We start from the raw sequence: 13,389 nt of genomic DNA, 5'->3' as shown, positions 1-13,389 counted from the left end.
GGCTCTAGAGAATTTCCCAAGCAATCAGGGTAGAACTGATCATCCTCATCTGCATGGCCATTGCAAGTTTTCATCCACATTTTTACCCTGCAAGCCTGCTTTGCAGATGGCGATTCAAACATTGACACCAGCAACTGAACGTTGGTGCTACCAACACTAGCCGTCTGGCAGGGATGTGCAACTTTCAAAAACGATTTGAAGGAAGCGCTCTGGACCTCACCTGGACACAAAGACAACACCTCGGTTCGTTAAAGCAGCCCTTCTTTTTTTCAGCTTTTGCACAGGAGCTTGTAAAAAAGACGCAGCTGCTTTAAGAGGTAAGTGAAGTCAAACTAGCTCCTTAAAAAGAGGAGCTCTAGGCTCATGTGGAAGCTGGAAAAAAGGTGCTGCTTTAATGACGGGTAGAGGTGTTGCACTCATGTGAAATCTGGGGGCACTTCCGTACCTTTTCTGAAGGACGCACAGCCCTACGGTCAGCTAGGATGTCAGTGCTTTGTTGCATTTTTCAAGGAAAGAGGGACATATGAACTTATATCTCTAGATATTCTGCTTTTTCTCTATTGCTATTATTGTTAATGTTATATGTAACGGGCAGTAGGAATAACCTTGAGAGACAGGAGAAAGGACCCCAACCAAGACAACAGTCAGATAAAAGAAATGTGGGTCCAAGGCAGAAATGTAACCTGAGAAAGTGTTTCAGACTTGACCCTCCCTAGTTCTCACAAAGATAAAGGGAGGGGGAAGGGCATTCAGATTTGCAAAATTCTGTTACTATAACTTTACTATAAAATTAGCATTGGCCTGTATAACTTTGGTTTCCTCGAAGGTCTGACATTATTGTTTTTTTTTAATTATTACTATTTTAAGTTGCTTCTGAAACTTCATAACAAGAGGGTTGCTTTGATGTTGCAGGTCTTTGTATGATTACAGCACAATAAATAGTTAATCTTAATCCTGAAATGAAGCTAGAAATAGAGAATCTCCCTTTTTACTCTTATAGTTTCATTACTATCAAATCACTTCTAAAGTCAGTTCCTCTTCTGGTATGGTTATAGTAAGCACTTACAGGTAGTCCTCGCTTAATGTCCACAATTGGGAGCGGAATTTTGGTTGCTAAGCAAAGCAGTCATTAAGCAAATCCAATCCAAAATTACGACCTTTTTGCGGTGGTCGCTAAGCAAATCACCGCTGGTGTTAAGTGAACCTCGTGGTCATTAAGCAAATCACATGGTTCCCCATTGAGTTTGCTTGCCAGAAGCTGGCCGGGAAGGTCGAAAATGGCAATCGCATGACCATGGGTCACTGTGAGAGTCATAAATGTGAACTGGTTGCCAAGTGCCCAGTTCGTGATCATGCGACTGCAGGGATGCTGTGATGATTATAAGTATGACAACCGATCGTAAGTTGGTTTTTTAGCACCGTTGTAATCCGAACCGTCACTAAATGAATGGTTGCTAAGTGAAGACTTCCTGTATTGGCTAATACCTGCGAAGTCATCCGTAGTTCTTTTAGATGAGCTCCCTGCATCTGATCACTTTATTTTCTCCACTGCGTTGTAGTCAGTTTGTATCTTTGTTATATCTCCTAGCAATTAAAAGGGAAGATTCTTGTGAAAGGGAAGAAGTTAAGCCCAGAAACGGAAGAGGTTTCAGACGAGGATGAAGCAGCTGAAATGGAAGACGAGGCTGTGAAGAGTGAGGTAGAAAAGAAGAAGGTGGTGAGTCCCCTGGTATATGATCTATGTTTGTACTAGGAGGAAGTAAACTGGGACCCTTTAAAAACCGTTGTGGGATGATGCATGTTGTATTCTGCTCTTGAAAGAAGATGATTAGGGGTTAGAAGAGATGTTTGGGATGTGTGAGAGCATGAATGCAGCACTTCTTTAAGGCAGCCTGCCCTTTTTTCAGGCTTCCATGTAAGCCTGGGAAAAAAAAAAGAAAAAGAGAGATGTAGCTGCTTTAATGAGTTGCATAGAAATGTGGCTGCTTTAATGAGTCAATCCTTACAGCAGCTGCATCCTTATTCAGGCTCACACAGAAGCCTGAAAAAAGACCAGGCTGCTTTAAAGAGGCATTTTGCATGTCCCCAAACACCTTGTTGAATAATGTTTGAGGGATGCGCAGGCCTGTAACGTGGCTGACTGATCATGATTCTCTCATCCTCTGCTAGAGCGACAAGTTAAAGCTTGCAAAGGAGCTGTCTGATACTGTCATCTACTGCAAAAGTGTCCACTTTCAGGGATTTGAAGACACAAAGTCCCAGCCTTCCGATGAAATATCCTCTTTCAACGAAAGCAAAGCCCTTAAATTGGCTCAGGAATCTGGTACGTAGCATCTGCTTAATGCTTTTAATAAGGATTTTGGAATGTATAACAGCATTCCCAACCCTGTAGTCTTTTTAAGTTTATAATTCATAGTATACATCTGGCTTGGCAACCTGTGGTCTGCCAGAGTTGTTGGATCAGAGATCCCAGGTGCCTTGGTCTTAGTCATTCTGGCTAGGGATGCTGACATCTGTAGTTCAAGAAGCAATGGAGGGTTGTCTGCTGGGGGCAGGTCAGCATCTGTAATACGGTGGGGTTTGGTGGTGATCAAAGCCCCGCCCCTTTGGTATACCTCTGAACCTCTGCAAGGCAAGAGGTTAGTAAGTTACATCTGCACGACATTTAAAAAATAGAATATGAAAAATTTATTTATTTATGTATTTTTAACCCGCCTTTATTATTTTTATAAATAACTCAAGGCGGTGAACATCCCTAATACTCCGTCCGCCTCCTAATTTCCCACCACAACAACCCTGTGAGGTGGGTTGGGCTGAGAGAGAGGGACTGGCCCAAGGTCCCCCAGCCGGCTTTCATGCCGAAGGCGGGACTAGAACTCTCCTACCACGCCTGATTGGCTCTTGGGCTGAGAGAGAGGGACTGACCCCAGGTCACCCAGCTGGCTTTCATGCCGAAGGCGGGACTAGAACTCTCCTACCACGCCTGATTGGCTCTTGGGCTGAGGGAGAGGGACTGACCCCAGGTCACCCAGCTGGCTTTCATGCCCGAGGCGGGACTAGAACTCTCCTACCATGCCTGATTGGCTCTTGGGCTGAGAGAGAGGGACTGGCCCAAGTCACCCAGCTGGCTTTCATGCCTAGGGCGGGACTAGAACTCACAGCCTCCCTCCCTCCCTCCCTTGTCTTCTGAAGTTCATAAATAGTAAATCACATCTAAAACCAACCCTCGGGCTGTAGCTTAGCCTGTGTCATTCCAAGACGTGATGAAGATTGCATTTTTCTACAAATCTACAGCCTGATCGCTTTCCTTAATACACTTTTTGCAAATTTGTCAGTTTGATAAAAGATGTCATTTCCCATGTTTTGATAAGCCATTTATCAATTAACAAGACACTGGATTTTTAACTATTATAAGTTAATAACTATTTACGTTACTGTTTACAAATATACCAGCACTTTTGATTTTGTTTATTTGAAGGCATTTTATGTGTACGAGTATCATCTATCTCTCTATCAATCTCTCTATCATATCTTTCTATCTATCTCTCTATCTTATCTATGATATCTGATACCTGATATCATGTCTGTCTGTCTGTCTGTCTGTCTATCTATCTTTCTATCTATATCCTATCTCTCTATCAATCTATCTATCCAATCTCATATATACATGCATTCATACCTACACAAACTCAGCTAGATGGCAGCAGGAGCCAACACTGAGTGTTTATAGAAAGTTAGGAGGGTTGGATCTCGTTATTTCCTGGATAGGAGACTACCAGGAAACCACACAGCTGAAGGTAAGATTGGGAACTTGGAAAAACATCCTGGCAGAAGACAGTGGGAAGCCACTGCTATATTGTTGCCAAGAAAATCCCATGAGCTCGGCCATTTGGACAGCCAGAGTTGAATGCAGCTCGAAGAAGAATTTAGCGACAAGCGTCATAGCTGGCGATGGGCTTGGTCTCCCAGGTCCAGCACTCCAACCCTGCCACCATATAGCTGCACTCTTTTAAAAGTATATCCTATCTCATCTTTTCCAACAGCAGCAGCAAGATACGCCTGTTCGACTTACAAGGGGGATAAGCAAATACTGTGTTTCCCCATTGTGTACCTCTAGAAACGGCCAGACTGCTTCGTATGCGGTTTTATAGAGCGAATAGCTGTTGATCCATTGATCTGATCTAATTCTTACTCAAATAGCAGGGCTGCAGAAAATGCTGCGGTCTCGGAAGGTTGTCCCCAAAACTTTCCTCTTTCTCCTGGGACGCACCAGGTTGGCTGTTCTGATAGTGGTTTGTGGGTTAGAGATAAACACTCCTGAACAGGAAGTAGTGTGCAGCCTTTCAGATCTGGTCCTGCCCCAGAGAGCTGCGTTTTGCGTGCATCTGTTAAAAGCCACCTTGTAGCTACCACGGTCTGGTCTGGCCTTGAAATCCGTAAATTACGGGTTGCTTGTCAAAGATTCTCCCTCTTCTCTGTCCTGGATTGAAATGCTTGTATGGAGTTGTCCTGAGAGAGGGAAAACAAAAACGTACCTATTTCTTATTCTTCACCCAGGAATTGACTTTATCCATTATAACGTCCGGCATCTGAGCAGGATCTATCCAGCGGGATGGAGGACAGATTCATCCAACTATAACCCTGTTGAGATGTGGAACATGGGTTGCCAGATAGGTAACTACAGTGGGGAGATGTGTACGCCCATTGGGTTATTAAATTATTGGATTCAATCCAGAAGCAGTCATGCGCAGAACAGACCCGTTGCAATCAGTAGGACTAGACAGAGACGCTCCAAGCTTTTTGGTGGATCTATTTTAGTTATCTCAAGGGCATGGATCAAACTCGCTGGCTGCCGTTGGTCTAAGGAAGGATCTCAGAGGCATCTGCAGAAGCCAATATTTTTGTCAAAACTATGAAAACAGTGCCACACCGTTGCTTTGCATGCTCCTCCATTTTTGTACCTATGTGCAACATCACAGCGCATATACAAAAGGGAAGGAACTTCAGTCGCCATGGTGTTTTCATCATAGTCCCCCAGCAGATGCCTCTGGTAGGCCATACACTGGGGAAGCAATTGAAAGAGTCGCCTTGTATAACTATTCGGTGGATTCTGCATGAAGATTGTGGCATCTAGATCGGTGTTGGAAAAGTTTTCTGCCTGCGGATCCATTCCCATGGTGGAGCTGCTGAAGGACTTCCATCAGGTTTGCTGGGTTTGGGGCAGGTAGAGTAAGGAAGAAGATCACATCATTCCAAGCTAATTTGCAACCTTCCTGTCATGAGCACTGATGGTGAGCAGGAGGGGGCCCCTATCCAGGGGGGAAAACGCATGCGCAGTAGTGAGGCGTTGAGCAGCCAGTCAAAGAGACACAGAACAGACCCACCTTGACTTTTGGGGTTTATCTGTCTGGGTTTTCCCACGCTTCTTCAGTTTGTTAGGATTTTCTGTCTAACGTAGCAGTAATAAAACACTAGAGACTTATTCCTCATCTCAGCGTGGTTCCTGACTGTTAGGACACTTCCCTCTCACAAGCTTTTTTTAAGGATTTAATGGCTGCTTATTATCATTAAGAACCCAGCTAGAAAAAATATTATGGGGACGATGACAATGATATGGTGATCACGAGCATGGTTTTCAAGAACCACTGAATTGCCTTTGTCTTACAATTCCTCCCAGTTGCCCTGAATTTCCAGTCCAGGGACTCAGAAATGGATGTCCATCAGGGCCGATTCCAAGAAAACGGATTCTGTGGCTATGTCCTAAAGCCAGAATTTCTTCGAGATGAACAGTCCAAATTCAACCCCAAGTCTATCATGGAAGGGCCGTGGTACAACCCTAAGAAATTCCAGGTTAAGGTAGGAGTTGAGAAAGAAAGCCCATTTACACAGCCGCAGGTTGTAGTGCAGCTCTGCAGCATCGTTTTGTGATGGATGGGACCATTTTTGCATCCAGCCTTTTGCATCCCAGCCCAGCCCATCCCACCCAACCCTTGCAATTTCTCAAGGTCTTAGGAGTGTGCAAAATTGTTCCTATTCAAAACCCCTGTTTCAAATGTGAAAGGCCCCCTCTTGCGTGCAAAAAAGCCATTTATGAGTGTGACATGGGACCTTTTGAACATTTCTTAAGTTGCCGAAGTCTGCAACCTTTTCTTCTTCTGTTCCAAATCTTAACAGAAGTTCATACGTTTTTTGCTATTATGTGTTCACCATTTGTACATAATTCAATTTCAAATTCCGTTTTGTGTGTTTCGATTCCAGCAACCTTTTTACCCATCTTAAAGCTTTCTTTTAACTGAGCATATGAAAACCATTGAAAACTGTGTCCTTCTTGCTGACAAAGAAAAAACGACGAGACTTTGGGATTCTGTTTTTTAGTTAAGAGATGAGTTATGGGATGTAGAGAGTTTATATTGTATTTAGAGGGTGATAAGCTGTTAAAATTGTTTTTATTTGCTGGGATGAAGGGGGAAATTACTTCTTTTTTCCTTTTTTTCCCTGTTCTTTTCCTCTTTATACTTTTTTCTTTTCCTTTCTTTTCTATTTTTCCTCTTGTATTTTTTGTAGTTTGCGTTAGCCTTTGTTCTTTCTATTTGTAATTCTCAATCAAATTATTTGGAAAGAAAAAGGAAAAGGAAAGAAAACGACGTCCTTCTGCAGGGAAGGGCCCAAGTCAGAAACAGTCCTGTTTTGAGTGCAAGACGTATTTTTCTGAGGTTCAAACCTTTCCTAGTTCCAAAGCAACTTGTTTCCCACGCAGGGCATCCGATTCACACTCATGATGGGCCATGCCAAACTCGAGGGGGTGCCCGTGTGAAATGTTTTCCATGCACCCTTATAGGATGCGAATATTTGAAGCTTAGGATGGGTTTAGGGCCTCTGAACTCTTGTTTTTCTCCTCATGTTCCCCTCCTTGCAGATCATCTCCGGCCAGCAGCTGCCGAAGGTCAACAAAAGCAAAAATTCCATTGTGGACCCGAGGGTGATCGTGGAAATCCACGGTGTTCCGAGGGACAATGGGAAGAAGCAAACCAAAGTAATTGATAATAACGGTAAGAGGAAAGAGACCGAGGATGCCTTCGGCAAGAAACCGTAATTTAAGGAGTAGATAAAAATGGGATTTTCAACGGAATGTTGCCGCTTCCCTTTCCTGATTTTCTGTTCAGATTTCTAGACGTTTTGTCCAATTTTTCCTTCTCTCTGGTTCTCCACCTCTTCCTCCCTGCAAAATTCAGTCAGCATTTTATGGCTATCAACGACAATCAGCCCTTTTTGAACTGGTTGAACTGATTTTCTTCTTTTCCCTTTTTTGGCCCCTTTAAGAGTTATGCAGGACAGCTTGTGCTGTGTAATAACCAGCACTCAGGAAACCGCTATTGGCATCTACAGGTAGTCCTCGTTTAACAACAATTCATTTAATGATGGTTCAGACATATGACGTGCTGAAAAAAACTGACTTATGACTGGTCCTCGCACTTAACAACTGTCGCAGCATCCCTGTGGTCACGTGATCATGATTTGGGTGCTTGGCAACCAGTTCGTATTTATGATTGTCGCAGCATTCCGTGGTCACGTGATCGCCATTTTCGACCTTCCCAGCCGGCTTCTGGCAAGCAGAATCAATGGGGAACCATGTGATTTGCTTAATGACCACGTGGTTTGCTTAATGCCAGCAGTGATTCGCTTAACGACTGCTGCAAAAATGTTCATTAAATGAATCACCACAGGCATTAAGCGAACCATGTTATCAGTCATTTTTTCAGCACAGTCCTAGGTCTGAACTGTCACTAAATGAATGGTCATTAAGTGAGGACTACCTGTATTTAAGGCTAAAACTCCTTCTCCTGGGGATTAGTTGACCAATGTCCATCTTTTCATGTTTTATTTATGTATTGCTAAATGCAGTACCCTAGTCTTCTGTTTATTCCAGTGCCCCAGGTGTTCCCACAACACGCTGACCTTCTTATGAAGTGGGTCATAGGAATGGGGTGCTTGTTGGGTCCGTGGCCTTTTTCTCACACTTTGTCTCTGCTTCCCTCTTGCCCAGGTTTTAACCCAGCCTGGAATGAAACCTTTGAGTTTGAAGTCGACGTCCCCCAACTTGCCCTGGTCCGCTTCGCGGTGGAAGATTTTGACGCCTCGACAAAAAATGATTTTATCGGGCAATTCGCAGCCCCCTTCACGAGTCTGAAGCGAGGTGGGTCTCGTTTGGCTTCTTAACCCAGAGCACCGCTCTCGGCTCAAAGGGGAGGGGGAGGTTTGCCAGGCCAGTTGGCATCATACCGCTTTTCAAAACATCCCTTTCATTCATGGATACAGCCATTTTCAAGGGGGCTCAATTCAGCCAACTTCAAATGGAAAGGAACGCCGAAACTGAGATTTTGATTGTCATAACCACAGTCCAACAAAGTTTATTATTTGGCTAAATGGTTTAGGTCCCCAAGGAAAGGGGGGCAGCACAGATCCCCCCCCCCCAGCTTTCACTGCCCCATTCAGCTTTAGCCAATGTTTTTGTAATTGTCTTTCTCTACTGTGTTCAACTTTGATCTGCATTATTAAAAAAGGGCGTGTGCTTTGGCATGGTGACTGAAATTTTAAAAGCTTGGGTTGAAGGTGTGGTCAGATACCACATTGTTTTCCCTCTCACGGTTTGAGAGTTTCACTTCTGTCAAGGGGCGCCATTGTTGGGCTGTGTGTAGGGCATCTGTTGGCCTAATCTGGCCCTGCTCCAACCATTTGCTTGGCTCTTGGACAATTTGGTCCATTACATACCTTTTATGTATGTTTTAAACATGTGTAAAGTCCCACTTACAGGTAGTCCTCACTTAATGACCACAACTGGGACTGGAATTTTGGTTGCTAAGAGAAGCGGTCATTAAGTGAATCTGACTTGATTTTACAAACTTTTTTGAGGCGGTTGGTAAGCGAATCACAGTGGTCGTTAAGTGAATCATGCGATTCCCCATTAGTTTTGCTTGCCAGAAGCCAGCCAGGAAGATCAAAAATGGCGATCATGTGACCAAGGGATGCTGCAATGGTAATAAATGCAAACCAGTTGCCAAGCACCCAAATTGTAGTCACGTGACTGCGGGGAGGCTGCAACGGTTGTAAGTGTGAGAACCAGTCATATGTCGGTTTTTTCAGCACTGTTGTAAGTCCGAACATCACTAAACTAATGGTTGTTAAGAGAGGACCACCTACTTAATGGACTCTTGGCTCTAAGAGACACCTCCATCTCTCTATTAGTCCATTAAATTGAAAGTTTACCGTAGATCTTGAGGGGCACTGCCACGAGGAGCTGAAAGAAAGGGATCTGGATGCAAGTAAAACAACAAGGCCTGAAAAACAAATGAGGGAATTCAAACTTTTCAGAAACTTCTTGTACCTGCCTCTCCCATTCAGGGCTTCTGGTTCTCCATCCCATGCCCAAGGCTGGCCAGCATTCTTGGCCCACTGGCTGGGAATGATGGGTGTTTTAATTAAGCACCTCCAGAGCACAGTAGCTCTTAAGGTAGAACAGTGTTTCTCAGCCTGGACAACTTGAAGAGGTGTGGACTTCAACTCCCAGAATTCCCCAGCCAGCAAAGTCCACACCTCTTCAAGTTACCAAGGTTGAGCAACACTGAGGTAGAGAGAGTTCCAGCCAAGATGCAGGTCCTAGTTTTGGAGCGTGATGCCTTCTACTGCCCAAAGAAGGGAATTGCTTCCTGAAGTCCTGATAATTAGATTAAGTTTCTTTTTGAGGGATTAGTAATTGCGCCCTTCTGCTGCCTCTTACCCTTATCTTCCAAAGCCGGAGCACACCTAGTGGTGGAAAAGGATCATCTCCCTTGCGGGCCTGTGCAGGTTGCTATGCTGTGTGCACATGGAAGGTGATGGGCCAGATTAGCAGCAAGGACACAGCAAGCCAGTCTGGGGGCGGGGGAGGCAAATCGCTCTGTGGTGGCCCCACATCTGGAGGGTCGGAGTGCTCCAGATGTAGACACCAGCAGAAGGAGTCAAGCTGAAGAAAGACAGGCCTGCAAATCAGAGCAGGTGGCCCATCACACTTAAAAAAAATCACCCTCTGTTGATTCCACTCCTGCGCTGCTCACTGGCTGGGTTCACACATTATAAAAGCCATAATGTGGGTGGGATGTATGAACTGACTCTATGGCTTCCTTAACCCATGGTTTAAGAATCCTGGCTTAATGTTAAGTAAGAATTTAGCCATTTGTCTTGGCTTAGTCTAACTTAGAAGGTCCCAGTGGGGATTAAACAGGGCAGGAAGAACAACAAATTCACTTTTGACCCCCTTGGCACCAAGCCCAGCAATTCCACAGACTATTGTGACTTGCTGTTGGTCCATGTTTTGCATATTATCCCCAAAGAGGTTACTTGATGTGACACAGACTGACTTCTAGATTGCATGTCAGATTGAAAACCTGAAGCCCAGCTGGGTGGAAGATGCCCAGGAGAAAACTTGATGTCCATTTTTTTTGTCTCTCTCCCCTTCTCAAGGCTACCGCCACATTCACCTTTTGACGAAGAACGGAGATCAGTACCCATCTGCCACGCTCTTTGTGCATATCAATATTTGGGACAATTGCTAAAGAAGAGACAGACTTCAGGGACCGCCCAAGGAATCTCTTTTTACATTTCCAGATAGACTTTTGATCCCCACAGCCTGCAAAGAAGAACTCAACTCTCCGGAGGGCACGTCGTGGGCTAAGCCTTTCCATCCACAGCATAATGCAGGCTGAATCTATACACTGGAAAACAGCTAGAAAATATTACCCTTTCAAAGTCGTGCCTTAACTTTTAATCCGAGTTGCTATTCTAGGGCAAGAAAAGAGGATTTTGAGACCCGCCAAGAAGCGTCCAGGTTGGTCTTGGTTTTAGCTCTGCAGGATCAGAACCGTGGCCTTCCACGCCATACGCCTCAGGAGCTTTCACTGGTGCTGTGGGAGTGACAGTAATAATAGTAAAGATATTTTTTAGGTTCATTTTAATGCAATCTGAACTGAATTTGCATTTCCCCAAGTTTTATGTTGACCTCTACGATGCTGCAGAGGCCAGTGGGAAAAACACCCCCTCCCATGTGTTATACGAAGGACAATTGCTTTATAAAAGGTGGGTGTAGAAAGAAGAAGGTGTTTGGGGAAATATGAACCCAAACATGTCCATTGTTCTGATGCTAGCTGGAGACATTTGCAGGCTCCTGCAAAAAGAGAAATGACTGGCCCTCAAATTGGGAAAATGGGAAAAGGAACCAATTTGGATCTGATACATAAGTGTAATCCTAGGATCTACCTGTGGGGCGATCCAAGTGCCTTTGCTTCTGTATCTACGTTGCTAATCCTCATTGCTGCTAAGCTCGATCTAGGGTTTATTAATTGTACTTTATTGTTTTCCCTGTGGGGGAACTCTGTAATTTGCCAGGACAGCACAGATGTTGTGTCTGGGAGAGTCAGAAATTCAATGAATAATAGGTGAGTGTTTCAGATCCAGCTTGGTTTGGTTGCTCCAGAACCTCAAAACGCTACAAGGTGGGTGTGGTGGCATTCAGGCCCCAAGCAAAAAGAATAAATCGGTTATCGCTTACATAAAGCTCGTGATTAAGAAGGAAGTTATGGGGTCCAATGACAGAAGTGTTCTGGTGGATATTGACCAGCCCACATTTCATAACCCCAACCACGCCATCTTGGATGGGGAATGAGATACGAAAAACGCTAGGAAAAAAAACTCCTTAGTTGCCCTGTGGTGTTAATTTTTTGTCACTCAGCCTCTAATCCTGGACATTTTCTGGATTGCATTCACTGGCCCAGCAGCTGGTGGGTCTTTTATGGGAAAGACCAAAAAGTCTTTTGCAATCCGTGGCAATCCATTTCCATTTTGGGAAAGGATGTTGTTTTTCTCCAGTTTTGTCCCTTCCCTTTGCACACACATCTCAATGGATTTGTCTGAAATATGGCCAGGCTCTTCTTCAGGGAAAGGGCATTTAGGGTTGCAAATATTAACACACTCAACAAAATGACCCAGTTCTGAGCATTTTTTAAAAAATCCAATTTTAACGAAGTATAAACTGGAAAACTTTGGGAAAGGTTTATAGAAAATTGGGCACACTTCTTTCCCATATAATCTCTAAACCCGTGTTTTCCAACCTTGGCAACTTGAAGATGAGTGGACTTCAGCTCCCAGAATGAAGTCCACACATCTTCAAGTTGCCAAGGTTGGAAAACACTGGCCTAGACTGTTGGGATTTTTCATCCCATTCTGTTGAAAAAAGCAAAAATGTGCAGCCATGGGGCCTTTCTACAAAATCCCTACAAGAAAGCAGAACGCCATGTTTCCAAACATGGCTGGATCTTGGCAACGTTGGATAGGACTCACCCACAAAGTCAGCAGGAGTAAACTGGGATATTTCTAAAGTCTTGATTTGATGCCGCAGCATGGATTTGATGATCTTCCCACTCCTATGGCTAAAAGATAGACACAGAGGTGTCTTCAGATGGTGGCCGTGATGGTGTGATTGAAGCTCTGCCTGGACCATTGGGGCTGCCATCGTGCTTTCTTGACCAGCCCCTGCAGTTTCTAATTCTGATTGGTTTTATCTGTCAACTGCATTTCATACAAATGGACAGTATAAAGGCTTTCTAACCCTTCAGCCAGTGCAAGATCTCCCAGACACCCTTCTGAGATTTCATTGGCATTGCTTATATATCTTTTCCCCCCAAGTCTAAATTAGCAGTGATAAGGACTAGTAACTTGACGATGTGAGAACCTCAGGACCAATATCTCACATGGTCTTCTTTTTAGACCAATATTGCACATTCTGTCCTTTGCTGCATCAGCAAAGTGGCAACATATTTGTAGCTTGGTTTTTATTTTATTTTTGTAATTGCAAAAATTATGCTTTTTTAAAAAAAAAAATCTCAACTGTGTTCTCCCACTCTGCACTGACTTCTGGGACCTGGGGCAAAGAGAATGGCAGTGGGTTGGATCCAAGCTGAGTTACACTAGAGTAGAAGTGAAATTAATAGTTTGCTTCAGGTCTGACTGATCCAGCTACTAGCTACTGGTGTAATTTAGTTTAAACTTTGATTACAGTTATGAAATTATTGTTGAACGAGGAAAAGGAGGTGTGGGATGATTTCTCTCTGTACGTGTTCTGCACCTGGGGGAAATATATGCAGTAATTTTCTGAGGAGTTTTATTCCAAATGCAACTGAACTGAGCTGAAATTCATTATGATTAAGATATCCAAATGGTTTAAAAGAATTATCTCCAAATCACCAGATGGGCATTTGAGTTAATAGAGCTGTTGGCGGTTCTAGACCATGATGTAATTAAATCTTTAATGAACGTTTTTTTTTGAAAGGTGGAAAACTAGAAATGTTCAGAAAACTTCCA

General features: G+C 43.9%; 1 protein-coding gene across 2 annotated transcripts in view; it reads left to right on the top strand.

Moving 5' to 3' along the window:
• Window positions 1-10,774, top strand: part of PLCD1 (phospholipase C delta 1) — a 48,867-nt gene extending 38,093 nt beyond the window's left edge. For both annotated transcript variants that reach the window (XM_063303312.1, XM_063303310.1), the window contains exons 9-15: window positions 1,589-1,717; window positions 2,170-2,323; window positions 4,558-4,674; window positions 5,678-5,856; window positions 6,917-7,049; window positions 8,045-8,194; window positions 10,498-10,774. In XM_063303312.1, coding sequence (XP_063159382.1) covers window positions 1,589-1,717; window positions 2,170-2,323; window positions 4,558-4,674; window positions 5,678-5,856; window positions 6,917-7,049; window positions 8,045-8,194; window positions 10,498-10,589 — 954 coding nt within the window. In that variant the 3' untranslated portion in view covers window positions 10,590-10,774. The remainder of the gene's footprint in view (window positions 1-1,588; window positions 1,718-2,169; window positions 2,324-4,557; window positions 4,675-5,677; window positions 5,857-6,916; window positions 7,050-8,044; window positions 8,195-10,497) is intronic.
• The last annotated feature ends 2,615 nt before the right edge of the window (window positions 10,775-13,389 follow it).

This window comes from Candoia aspera, chromosome 4 (assembly GCF_035149785.1).
Source record: "Candoia aspera isolate rCanAsp1 chromosome 4, rCanAsp1.hap2, whole genome shotgun sequence".
NCBI lineage: Eukaryota > Metazoa > Chordata > Lepidosauria > Squamata > Boidae > Candoia > Candoia aspera.
This window is presented reverse-complemented; position numbering and strand designations above follow the sequence as displayed.